Source organism: Limanda limanda, chromosome 11 (genome assembly GCF_963576545.1).
Source record: "Limanda limanda chromosome 11, fLimLim1.1, whole genome shotgun sequence".
NCBI classification, from domain to species: domain Eukaryota; kingdom Metazoa; phylum Chordata; class Actinopteri; order Pleuronectiformes; family Pleuronectidae; genus Limanda; species Limanda limanda.
The window spans coordinates 9,563,133-9,576,304 of NC_083646.1; the positions used below are offsets into that span (position 1 = coordinate 9,563,133).

Consider the following 13,172-nt stretch of genomic DNA (forward strand, 5'->3'; position numbering starts at 1 on the left):
ATCTGGATGTAGATCACATACACACACACACACACAGTCAATCCAAAAATATGAAAGAAGTATAAAGTGGTGAAATTGATCAAAATACGATTCTCTCAAAGTACCTGGCAACTTCTTCTTATGTTTGTTTCATCAGTGCAGTGATGATCATTTCATTCATTCATACACACATCACATAATTACACACAATATACAGTATAATACAAAGTGCATAATATAAAACAAAACGAATAAAACTGGGACGCTTGCAAATAATGTCCTTCATGCACTTATGAATGTTCTAACTAATAAAGGCTTTTCTCTACCCATACTATTTCTGTCTATGGTGAAAGGTGTTTAATATGAACATATTCTCTGTATTTTTATTTGATTCTATTTTAAATCTTCTATTTAATTGCCTATTTTATCGTTCACACTGGCACCACCAAGTGCTGAATTTCCTTTTTTCAACAATTCATTGGTTCTAATTCATGAAACAAATTACATTTGATTTGAATCATATTTTATTGAACACGTTCAATATGGAGACAGTTTTCTGCACATGCAGATTCAGAGCAGTCAAAGTAGTGTATCATCCCTCAGTACGGTCTAGAACGTGACTCATCCCTGCCCACGCTGTGGTGAGTGATAAACAGCGACTCAATATGATTATCGAAAAACCAACAAGCCCAAAGATTATCACAATATTCTAGGCTAATCAACAAAAGCATATAAAAGTAGGAGAGCGATGAGTAAAAGCACATATTCCAGAGCATAGAGACAAGAATTAAAATCAAATGTATGCATCGATAAATAACTACCACTATAATGTCCCCTCCAGTATGTGCCTAATCTTACAGCGCTTACTATTCAAAGACAAGCGTACTTATGGAAGCAAGAAATTCAAATAGTTAATTTCACAAATATTTGTTGATATTGAGAGCTGGTATCAGTTTTGATCAGCATCTGCCGCCATCACTTTTTAAATCGCTCAAGCTCTCTAGAATAAAGTTTAAAAATATGACTTAACGCTGCTTCCTTCAGCTAAGGAACATTTCTTTTCTATAAATGGGCTTACTGACCCACATGATTTATCACATCTCAGTTCTGTGCACTGTCATGCAGCTGCAGCGCTTTGGAGGTTTATTATCAAAGACTGTCTTTACTCGCTGTCTATGTTTGTTCCATATTATCTTTTAAGCTACATGTCTGACTTAGTTTTGAGATGTTTATTTCCGACTTTAGCCCCATCATCTTTTATCACAGTCTTTTCTTGTGAAGCTTTTAATTTATGTAGTTTTTTCTCTATTAATTAAATATAAGTGCACAGTACACTTTCTAATAAGTTTTTTTTTCAATATCTTATTTTCAGTTCTCCAGGTTAAAGTGAAATAATTCATCCCTCTGTTGTATCATAGCCAATTATGAAGTGTGCACGGCGATTTTTCCTTGAACCAGAGTCATAGGTTCACTATGGAGCCCTGGGCCAAAAATGGGAAACATCTCCTCTTTAAAAGCGTGTGTAAAACTGATGATATGCTGCTGAGTTTCCCCATCCCAAAATGACACATCTCCCTTATCTATGTTTAGCTTGATGCGAATCCTCTTTGGACTCTGCTGCAGCTGCAGCTCTGTACGCTCGGTTGCGAGGGCCCTGTACACCCCTTTGCTGAGGCCTATGGACCACACACCGCGGCTCGTAGACACAGTGAACTTCTTTTTGCGGACCACCGACTTTTGGCATACTCCCACAATCCATCTAGGGCTGTCCCCGACAACAACATCCCATCTGTGTTTCCCGGAGGTGTAACCTTCAGCTCCAAGGACAAAGATACAGGGGTCGAAGCGCTCCGGGTTGTCCGGGACAGTCAGCCGCTCTGAGCTTTCCTTCACGCTGGTCATGTCATCGCTCACCGACAGCCATGGAGAAGCTGTGTTTGGGTTCAGCACCACTGGATCTGCACACACACAAAGACATGCAGTATTAGTCATATTGCCTCTTTGAGTCCAACACAAGCAGCTTATTACACGCCTAAAAACTCTTCCTTGTTACTCAACATTACATATTCAAAAGATTTTCCTTACAAATTCCCCTGATGGCCTTAAAAGAGCTTAGATGCAGATACGCTTTCCGTCCTCATTTAGGGAATATGCTATAACCTTGCCTTTGCCCCCTGTCTCCCCCATCTGCACTCACCTCCAGTGCACATGTAAAGAACTAACAACCCCACCCGAATGTTCACAGGATTGGTTTATTGGCTTTTTTTTAATCATTTTTCATACTATCAACTGTTAACTGCAGTGTTGTAGCACAGTAACACATACGCAAAGGCGATGAGAATACCGCAGGTCACTCAGAGAAATGTACTCACAGTGGTTGACATGGGTTTGCATAGCCTTCCAGATTTTGAAGCTCAAATCACCGACATGATTGCCCATGTTCAAAAGAGAGTCATCAGGGATGCAAGGGTCTTTATGAGGCCAATGGGCTCTAGAACAATATGTGAAGTTAACAGGAGACATTTGTAAGTTGACAAAAAGCAGTGGAAACCTGGATAAAGCACAGTGTATTTGATTGCAACAGTGGGTTTTGCAGGTACTTACTTTTTCTTCAACTTCTTGAAATTCTAAAACACAAAAAAGAGAGTGACTGAGATAAGTAACATGATTTTTAAATCTCTGTAAAAACATGACAAGATCACAGCCAAAACAAAAGTCTCATGACAATGGAGTCTTTTACCTGCAGGAGTTTAAGATCCTCGTTGCCCATTTCCGTCTTCAAAGTATCGATGAGCTTTTTCAGAGCGACGACTTCGTGGTCTGTCTTGTCAACCATCTCCTTTATGGCAGCAATCTTCTCCTCCTCCTCAGTAACGAGGGCTTGAAGACGCCGGGCTTCCTCCGTACGAAGTGCTTCGTAGATTCTCTCAAACTCATCCTTGATGTGGGTCTCCGCCTGCCCAGCTTGATACTGCATTAAGCCAGAGGAGAGGGTTCACATGAATAACTGTGCAGTTGATTTGTAATGTCTAAGTCATTGATAACTCGTTTTCGTCCTAGATTTCAGGTACAGAGCAGTTATGGTGGAGTTTCAAGACTTTGCATTGATTTACATTCATTGTGGACGGCCTAATCAAAACTTCATCCCTAATCTTAACCATGACCAATTCATGCCAAACCCTAACCTAACTACAATCCACTTATCTCTCCACACCTTAACCAGGCCCTCAGTAATGTTTCATCTTGTTTAGTATTTTAAGCATTTTACTTTTGCTACCTAACTCTGTCTTTTTAATGGGGATTCCTTCTCACACGATTGTTCTTGTAGAACCTGTGTAACAATACAGACCCTGAATCTTATGATGCCAACACCATCAGACATAACAGAAACTTTACCTTGATGTGCTCCACTGTGTTGTTGAGAAGAAGTTTCATCTTCTTGTGTGAATCCACCTTCTTTTCAAAGATGTCCACTCTGAAACTGAGCTCATTCTGTGGGAGTCGGACAGCAGAGTGTGAATAAACCAAAGGGAAAGAGCAGTAAGATTATTTCAGGGTAGTAACTAGTGTTGTGCATTTTTCGGTGAAATTTCCCATTATTGTATTAGGATTAAAAGACAAAAAGCTAAATATTACATTAGAACATGTGTAAAGCGAGATATCAGGGAATATGCATCATCCTCTAATGAACTACTGTAAGAAACAGGTCTAAAGAATATCATTTTAGTTTGCTGCCAATCTGATGCTCCACAGCCCTGGTCTAAACCTCAGGGTTCATACACAATTTGACCAATGGATTTCCATGACTTTTCCTTGACTTTTCAATAACTTTAAACCAAATTTCAATGACCAAACATTTTGTGAAATCTCGTTTACATGAAAAAGTTTAGTATTTAGTATTTAAGATAACAATGAGAAGCATACAGTATACCAAAATGACAGAAATGAATGAGACAAAAATAGTTTGATTGAGGTCTTTGTCTGTTGTAACCAATGGCATGTACTTTTCCATTTGTAGCGAAGCATGGTTAAATCTGCCCTTCCCTGGCATAGTGCAGCATCCCGCCTGCTACCCCACCGAACTTTTCAATTAGTATGAGAGCGTGTGCATGCTTATATTTTGAGCGTATTTCTTTTAAAAGCCTATGAATTATTTAAAACTCAGCGTAAATGAACGACATGAAAATATAAATATAACACATTTCCATGACTTCTCCAAAACTTTTGGGATTTCATTTTTTTCAAGCACTTTTCCAGACCAAACTTCAAATTAAAAAAGAAAGTTGGAGTTGTGTCTATATCTGTTCTAATTTCTCACTAATTTCTCACTAATTGCTGACTTCAATGCTGCTTTCCCCTCTAACTTTATAATATTGTATTTTACAATTAAATGTAGATAGCCTGTTATATATTTGAAGACCAATGTCATCTGTATGAATATGAGAATGAAAGAACAAGGAAATGTTTGGACATTCTAAAGTGGTACATAGCTGTTAATATTGAGGTGATATAATATATAGTAATTGTTGATTTTCAATCATGAATACTGACGTCTGTAAATACACACTTAAATATATTTCCCATATTATAACACTCATTCTTGCCAGAAGTGCCTTTTGAGTACTTAATGCCAGTGGTGTATAAAGTACTTTAAAGACATACTTGAGTATAAGTACAGATATCTTACCTGAAAGTGACTTTGGTAAAAGTAGAAGTCACCCGTCAGAAAATGACTTGAGTAAAAGTATTAGAGTAGCTCATATTAAAAGTACTTAAGTATCAAAAGTATCTGGTGTTGAAATGAAGCAAAAGTACCAAAATTAAAAATGCAAAGTGCTTTTTATAGTAGGTCTATACAGACACAAAACAACCCAAAAGGTTTCTCCTCAATATCTATCTCAACTGACTGAAAAATTATAACATCAATATGAATATAATGTATAATTTTACAAATTTTGAACCCTAGATGAGAGAGAGTGAGAGAGAGAGCTGCGCCAACCTCCGCTGCTCAAGTAACGAGCCAGTTTGAGAATGTAAGAAGTAAAAAGTACAGATATTTTTGTTCAAATGTAACGAGTAAAAGTAAAAAGTCGTCAGGAAAAGAAGTACTCAAGTGAAGTACAGATATGTGAAAAATCTACTTAAGTAGATTTTGCTTAATGCTTTTTGTACTAATTAATTAATTTTACAATTCCATGACTTTCCCAGGTTTTTCATGACCGTAAGAACCCTGAACCAGCAGGGGGCGCTGTACCAACCTTACACAGCGGAGCTCCGTCTCTCATCGGCAGCAGCCTGTGCGTGTTGTGCTGGGAGTAGCAGCCCACACACACCGGCTCCTCGTCCTTCTCGCAGTACAGCTCCAGCGGCTTCAGGTGGATCCGGCAGATATTCTCCCCGGGCCGCTGCTGGCTCCGCAGCCAGTCGGCCTCCCGCTTGAAGACCTCGCAGGCGTCGCTGAGCACCCGGTTGGAGATGGCCTGTCCCTCCGTCAGCTTCTCGCGGCACATCGGACAACCACGTTTCCCCTGCAGACAGCCGAGCAGACACTTCCTGCAGAGGCTGTGGGTGCAGGGCAGGAGGACCGGGTCCTGGAAGATGTCCATGCACACTGGGCAGGTCAGCTCCTGCTTCATGGGTAAAGGCTCCTCGTCCTCGTCCTCGTCCATTCTGCTCGTCCTCGACACTTTTTACTTTCGGTTTTGAGAACTGAGTCAGAACTACTCGGTGTGACACGTAGAAGCTTCGCTGGTTTGTTGATCTCACCAAAGAGGAATACAAAGTAGTTCCGGGTCCAGCAGAACGCTCACGAACCACACGGGTCTTTTTGTAAACACTGCTGTCACAGCGCCGAACTTCGAGGCTCCCTTTTCCGGGTTCTGCAAACCTGTGGTGGGGTCAAATAACAGCGCCCTCTATTGGAAGTGGAAGGTCACAAAAGAAATGATAATGGACAGTTGAGCAGATGTTTTCCTGCATCTGTCAGAGACACACACACTTTCTGTTAAAATGAGATATATAGATACAGATAGTGGGATTTGTGAATATGGGCTATACAAATAAAATGTGTTTGAATGAGTGAGAAAGACTATCAATCCAACATATATAGACATTTTATTTTCCTCTAAATAACATTGACTAACTCCCCATATACTACAATACTGTGGCACATACACACATATCAGTAATTGATCTGATGATTAATAATAATAATAACAATAAACTTTATTTATATAGCACCTTTCAAGACACGGTTACAAGGTGCCTTACAAGACAAAAGGGCAAATAACAGGAAACAGTTAAAAAGCAAACCATAAGAAACAATCAATAGAGCACAGATATAGAAATAAAAATGTTACAGATAAGAAAAAGAGTAAAGACAAGACAAATTATAAGATTATGAAATGATTAAAATAGATGGTAAGATGCGAACTTGGAGCCTTAGGTTCTCTGGGTATATGAGACCGTGCCAGCTTGTTTTCCTGCTTGTAGCTGATAACACTGCAGTTGCTGTATCATTACGCTGCAGCATGAGGGACTGAAGGCAACTCTCTGACTTCAAGAGCAAGGTTTTGAGTTTTTATAATTTTTTTTGTTATATAGCAATTTTATCTGCATACTGCCTAATCGAAAAGTAGACATACGCCCTCCAAACTAGTCTAGCCTTGGTTAACCTGGTGGTCACCGACCTTCCTTGAGTGTTTGGACCCTGAACCACAGCACTCTCTGGTTGGTGGGTCAGCAGTGGGGACCAGCTCACTGCCCTTCTCCTCCTGCCCTCCAGCTCATCCCCTTCCTTGTAAACCAGAGCAGACAGGAGGCTCTTTCTGCAGCTCCCTCAAACTTCACACTGCCTTTTGTCTGGAGGAGAAGATAACATATAAACCAGGGACATGGTGTGTGACATCTATTGCTACACTGTCAGGACCTTTTCAAATCCCCTTTGACATATTTTCAAATGTTTGTGTCAAATATTAATTTAAACAGCACGGTCACAGAGGTCTTCTTATTCAAAGCACCACTCTGTTAACTTGTATGTCCAACAGATGGTGCTACTGCACCAATCGGAGTGTGATGACACTGCAGGTGAAGAGTAACACTGATAAACCACATTTAAGCAAACCGCAGTTTCTGGTGTTGTTGGATGTGTGCTAAATGTAAAGAATCTTTGATAAACATTTATAACAGTTTTGCTGCTTTCCAAGTCCATTCCCATGTACTAAACACGTGATGCTACATTAAGTGTTTCAAACTCAGTTGCCCCGACACAGACCGAAACTCTCACTTCCCCTCATTGTCCATGTGTTAAATTCGTTTTTATTTTTATTCCAGCTATTTTTTTCCTCCAACATTTTAACAGTGTATGAGGGACTCCAATATGTTAGATGCTAAAGTTAAATTACAAATGAATCTGTTAAATGTATTCCTGTCAAGTGGACACTTTTTGTGTATCACTCACATCCAGAGTGAAAGAAGCAACCTTTCAGTTGCACATCTCTTCCATGTGGGTGTTTACCTGTAAAATGACTGTTTTTGCTCATTAGTGTTTCTGCTTAACTGCACATGACATAATGCTAAACATGTAAAGGGGAGAAATATTGTTTATAACAGCTACGGCTGCAAATGTTACGCAGGAAATCCACAGAGGGGCTGCGGGTTCTGCCTCTTTTTTTTTCTTTTTCTTTTGTATGTGTCTCTTGAAGGTTAACAGCCAATGGGGGAAGTTTTTAAGTCTTTAATTCTTCTCAAAAAAATAATGACGGTATTTTCCCAGAAACTATTACGTAAAAAGAGAAAAATTACCTAAATTCAAGAAAACACAATAGAGAATTACTATGACTCATACAAAAAAGTCAGATAACACATAGACAGGGGCCTGTGCGTGACCATCACACATACAACCGCTGCAGCTCTGTTGCCTACTGGGTTGCTGCTCTTTGTGTCTCTATGATCACCACACACACACACACACACACACACACACACACACACACACACACACACACACACACACACACACACACACACACACACACACACACACACACACACATACACACACACTGGATCAATGAGTTCATCACAACGGTGCCACAAACACACACCCCCACTTCTGCTATCAGCACTGTTAAAGAAAAGAGGAAGTTAACTGTGTGTGTGTGTGTGTGTGTGTGTGTGTGTGTGTGTTTGTGTGTGGCAGCTACTTCCACAGGTAATCGTTTCTTTCTGCATAAACGTCTCTACTTGTTTGTTGAACATGTTGATCCTGTATACCTTTACACACCCTCGGCACGTCGGCCTCACCCCCCTCCCTATGTCTCACCCTCACTTCCTCACCCCCCTCTCCACAGCCTGACTCTTCTGGCCCAGTAACCTCTTAAGCCAGTAGCCTGTCTGCGTGTGAACCTGTTGCTGGGTTTAGGGAAGTTGGCGACTTATACCAACGGCTACAACAGAGAGTAACGGAGAGGAGGGGTAAACAGATAAAGGCAACCGAGATAAAAGATAATGCATTGTGTGTGTGTGTGTATGAGTGTGTGTGTGTGTGTGTGGTGTGTGTGTGTGTGTGTGTGTGTGCATGTGTGTGTGTGTGTGTGTGTGCATGTGTGTGTGTGCATGTGTGTGTGGTTGAGGGGTTGTTACAGTATGTGCCAAATGAGGATTTGTGGCTGAGTTACATGCACTGATTGGCTGGTAAAACAAGCGGGAGTACACCTATAGTGGGCAACCAAAACAAATTAAACATTTCTACACAAAAATAAACAAACAGGCAACAATAATATGAATATCTGTTCCACTGGCATCAAGCTTGTGTAAGGACCAAAACAGAAAGTGTGTTGGGAGCACACAGGGGCAACATAGAGAGCCCACAGGTGTGTAAGGTGCAGCTTTTGTTTGCTGGACATCACATTTCAGTTTGCCCCTTTGTTCCAGAATCCTTACAGTTTGACTGTGAGACCGGGGGTTTGACAAGCAGGGAAATGGGCACCAAAGCATGAGGGATCCAGAGGGATACACATTGAAGTAAATTTTCACCACTTTCTAACTTTCTGCAAATTTTGGTAAGAAGTTGAGCATGTTAAAGCCCTCAAAAAGCCAATTCATTTGCCTGAATAATAATAATAATAATAATAAAAATTTTAGGGCTGCAAAGCAGCACTGGGTGGGCCCGAGCACATCCATTTTGAAGCGTTGCATGCTTTTTGTCTGAAAAAACAAAAATAACCAGTTCTGAGAGAGAGAGAGACGTAACCTTTGCAAGACATAAAGTTTCCTTTGATCTAGGAAGACTGAAATCAAAGGATTCATGGTCCATGTATGTCCGCGTTACAGAACATCGTGTTTTAATGGCGTGTAATCAAACTTTGACACCACGCCACGGTCACACCGTGTGATTAAAATAAAATCTGTCAGTCAGTTTTTATCTCCATCTTGTTGTGATGACACTCATCTCAATTTGAAGTTGATCCGATGAAAACCCTGGTACAAGTGTATCAAAGAAAAAATGTGGAATATGGCCAAAATGGCCACTAAATGCAAAATAGCAGGCTTCCTGTTGTGTTTTTCCAATTGCACCAAGAGACTTTTTTGTTTGTCTGGTCATGATACACCTGTATATCGATTTTTGTGAAGATAGGTCAATGGGAACACCTTCTGGGGGTCTCGGGGGGTCTCGGGGGGCACCGTTGAGCCATTTTGCGACGCCCATTGAAAATTCCTTCAGAATATGTAAATTTTCACCACTTTCTAACTTTCTGCAAATTTTGGTAAGAAGTTGAGCATGTTAAAGCCCTCAAAAAGCCATTTCATTTGCCTGAATAATAATAATAATAATAACGAGCACATCCATTTTGAAGCGTTGCATGCTTTTTGTCTGAAAAAACAAAAATAACCAGTTCTGAGAGAGAGAGAGACGTAACCTTTGCAAGACATAAAGTTTCCTTTGATCTAGGAAGACTGAAATCAAAGGATTCATGGTCCATGTATGTCCGCGTTACAGAACATCGTGTTTTAATGGCGTGTAATCAAACTTTGACACCACGCCACGGTCACACCGTGTGATTAAAAAAAAATCTGTCAGTCAGTTTTTATCTCCATCTTGTTGTGATGACACTCATCTCAATTTGAAGTTGATCCGATGAAAACCCTGGTACAAGTGTATCAAAGAAAAAATGTGGAATATGGCCAAAATGGCCACTAAATGCAAAATAGCAGGCTTCCTGTTGTGTTTTTCCAATTGCACCAAGAGACTTTTTTGTTTGTCTGGTCATGATACACCTGTATATCGATTTTTGTGAAGATAGGTCAATGGGAACACCTTCTGGGGGTCTCGGGGGGTCTCGGGGGGCACCGTTGAGCCATTTTGCGACGCCCATTGAAAATTCCTTCAGAATATGTAAATTTTCACCACTTTCTAACTTTCTGCAAATTTTGGTAAGAAGTTGAGCATGTTAAAGCCCTCAAAAAGCCATTTCATTTGCCTGAATAATAATAATAATAATAATAATAATAATAATAATAATAATAATAATAATAATAATAATAATAATAATAATAATAATAATAATAATAATAATAATCCTTACAATTTCAATAGGGTCTCACCAGACACCTTTGATGTCTGTGCTCGGGCCCTAATGAATAAGTGCAACCAGGTTATTTAACCTTACAGCCGACCCAGCCTCACCAGACCCAGAGGGGGTCGTCACACCCCCCCCCCCCCCCCTCACACTTTCGTTGTTTGCCACAAACGCTAGAGAACAATGTTAAAACTCAACTGATGTTTTTAATAGACCCTCCACACTGAGCCACTTAGGGCCTTGGTATTTACTCCATAGGATGCCAAAAGGTTGAGTGCATGTGAAGCACTACATCTCCCACCATCCCTGACACAAGGGAGACAATCGGGATGATCATGAGCAAGAGCAAAAAAGCCAGAATTACACCCGGTGTTTGTATCCCTCCGCCAACCAGGGCTCATTCTTTTTTTCCATACTCCTATGAGGTCAACGTGACCTTTGACATGTGACCGCTGAAATATTTTTTCATAATATTAAGACATTTCCTAGAGGCAGGCTTGAGATTTCATGTTCAAGAGGACAAGAGATGTTTTGTGAGGCTGGTAATTGGTGATTTGAACCCTATCCTCTTTTTCTTTTATTCATTCAAAAGGCTTCTGACAACCTAGACGTCCATATGGCCTCTGATGTGCTCAGGTTTTGAAATCAGTGGCCTCTTTGTGGTAATCCTTACCACTTCCAGTCAAAAAAAACAAACAGAAGTGCATTAGGAAGGAATAATCTCTGCGTGTGCTCAAACAACTGTGAAAGCATCCTTATCTCAAGGTGTTTAGATATTTTATCATCATGAAAAATCCTCCGAAAATCATTTTGTGCTACTAATTGCAAATGGCTGCATAAAAATGATATGACAACTTAGCAACGTGACAACCAGACCTGTACATCCTTTACAGGAATCAAAACTAGCTGGTGGAAATTTCGGTTCCTCTAGTAACATATTGCCATGGTTTCAGTTGAACTTAAAAAAACATGGAAAACATGATCTTGATCTAACACACCGTCTGAAAAACATACAGACTTTAAATTTGTCGTTCTTTATTAAGATTCTTATCTAGAAGATTCAAGGCAGATAGTTTTTCCTGTTTAGGGCTGTGAAGCATGAAAGGCTGAAAATCTCAGAAAAATCTCAAGAGCACACATTTGCTTTAAATTCTTCAGCTGTTTGAATACTAATTAAAAAAAATACTAATTAAATGAGACGCAACATAGCTTCCGTATCCGAGGCTACTGGGATCGATATTTCCTATCCTCCCTCCTTTACTCTTTCAATTCATGAAAAATCCTTCTCAAAATGACTGCAAACTGAAAGTCATGGCGTTTTAAGGTTTCAGTTTTGAGTCCAACACAAAACTCAGGTACGACCACTGCTCCTCAGGGTTAGTGTTATCTCATTTGTGTTCGAGAATGTTGCTCTCGGGTTCTGGGTTAAAAAGCCTCCAACCTTTGGCATTTGTGCTGAGATGTTGGCACTTCCACAACCTACACACCGCAAATATTAGAGCCGTAAAGGTGTGAAAACAACAGGAAGGTAGATGCTGTCATCTCAGAACTGTGCTGTGCAGGTGTTGTGTTTGCATACTGGTCCGCCTGTGCGCACACACAATGAACAATTCTGAGAAATAAAGGGTGATAAAATCTTGAGGTTGTGGAGAAGGAAACTGCAAGTCTAATTGCAGCTCAAATGATTTAGAGAGATTTACAACTGATAACTACATAAATACCACAGAGAGGAACAAACTGACACGGTTGTTGATATGAAACAAAAGCTTTACATTCATAAATCAGTAAATCTGGGTTGTTCCTGCCATCAGATCATAAATATGATAGAAACTAATTTCCCTGTTCAGTCGATCAGTATTACTGTTTTACAGTTTGTATTGTTACAGGTGAAGTTACAGGATCATTGGTTGAATTTCTTCTGTTATTTGTCTCAAGTTAAGCCTTTTGAACCTTTTTAATTTTTCTATGGCATGATTGCTGTATGTTTGTAGAATGATTACTGAGATGAGAATCCTCACCTTCTTACACTGAGGCAACAGTGCGACACTGCTCTGCGAAACAGAACTCAGCTACAAGCATTGACCTAAACTCACACATCTGTTTTCTCTTCAGTAGTTTATCAGAACTAATGCTGCTCATCAGTTTCTTAGTAAAGTGTGTGTGGCTTCCCTCACACGTTTGACACTGTTTTTTTAAAAAACATATTCTTATGTTGATGCAAGATAAAGCATTTAAGATGCAATTCATGAAAAAGCCATATTATCTCTTTAGTATCTTTATAGCCAGTTCTCTTGTTAGTTGTTTTTACATTGTTTTATTATACATTATAAATTATATATCATATTGTGATGCACATTTTTTACTACCTATTTATTTGATATCTTTACATTTAGTTTGTTATATATAAAGATAAAGTGCAAAGTAAATTTTAAATATTCAGACATAGGTCTGAATTACAAAAACACAAATGGCTGCATTTTTTGCTTCAAAGAAAGTAGTCATGTAGTTTGAGGCAGTGGGGGTGGGGGGGGGGTAGTGCGGGGGCGTGCTTCCTCTGTGTGGCCCTACAGATATCACCATAGCCAACGCTGGTTCATATAGAGCTCAGAACAG

The 13,172-nt window shown here is 39.8% G+C and overlaps 1 protein-coding gene across 1 annotated transcript; it reads right to left on the reverse strand.

Annotated features, from left to right (window-relative positions):
* Positions 1–485: 485 nt before the first annotated feature.
* Positions 486–5,866, reverse strand: trim35-28 (tripartite motif containing 35-28). Its single transcript, XM_061080612.1, has 6 exons — positions 5,238–5,866; positions 3,376–3,471; positions 2,720–2,950; positions 2,584–2,606; positions 2,352–2,470; positions 486–1,937 (listed from the first exon to the last, which is right to left on the reverse strand). Exons 1-6 carry the CDS (start codon positions 5,646–5,648, stop codon positions 1,402–1,404), a joined length of 1,416 nt encoding a protein of 471 aa, XP_060936595.1. The 5' UTR covers positions 5,649–5,866; the 3' UTR covers positions 486–1,401.
* Between the last annotated feature and the right edge of the window lie 7,306 nt (positions 5,867–13,172).

Excerpts from the sequence above, each read along its gene's own strand:
- trim35-28 (XM_061080612.1), bottom strand. The coding sequence starts at position 5,648 with ATGGACGAGGACGAGGACGAGGAGCCTTTACCCATGAAGCAGGAGCTG. Across the intron at positions 3,472-5,237 it reads ACGGAGCTCCGCTGTGTAAG|AATGAGCTCAGTTTCAGAGT; the intron begins GTTGGTACAGCG and ends CGACTCCCACAG. Across the intron at positions 2,607-2,719 it reads AGGATCTTAAACTCCTGCAG|AATTTCAAGAAGTTGAAGAA; the intron begins GTAAAAGACTCC and ends TTTGTGTTTTAG.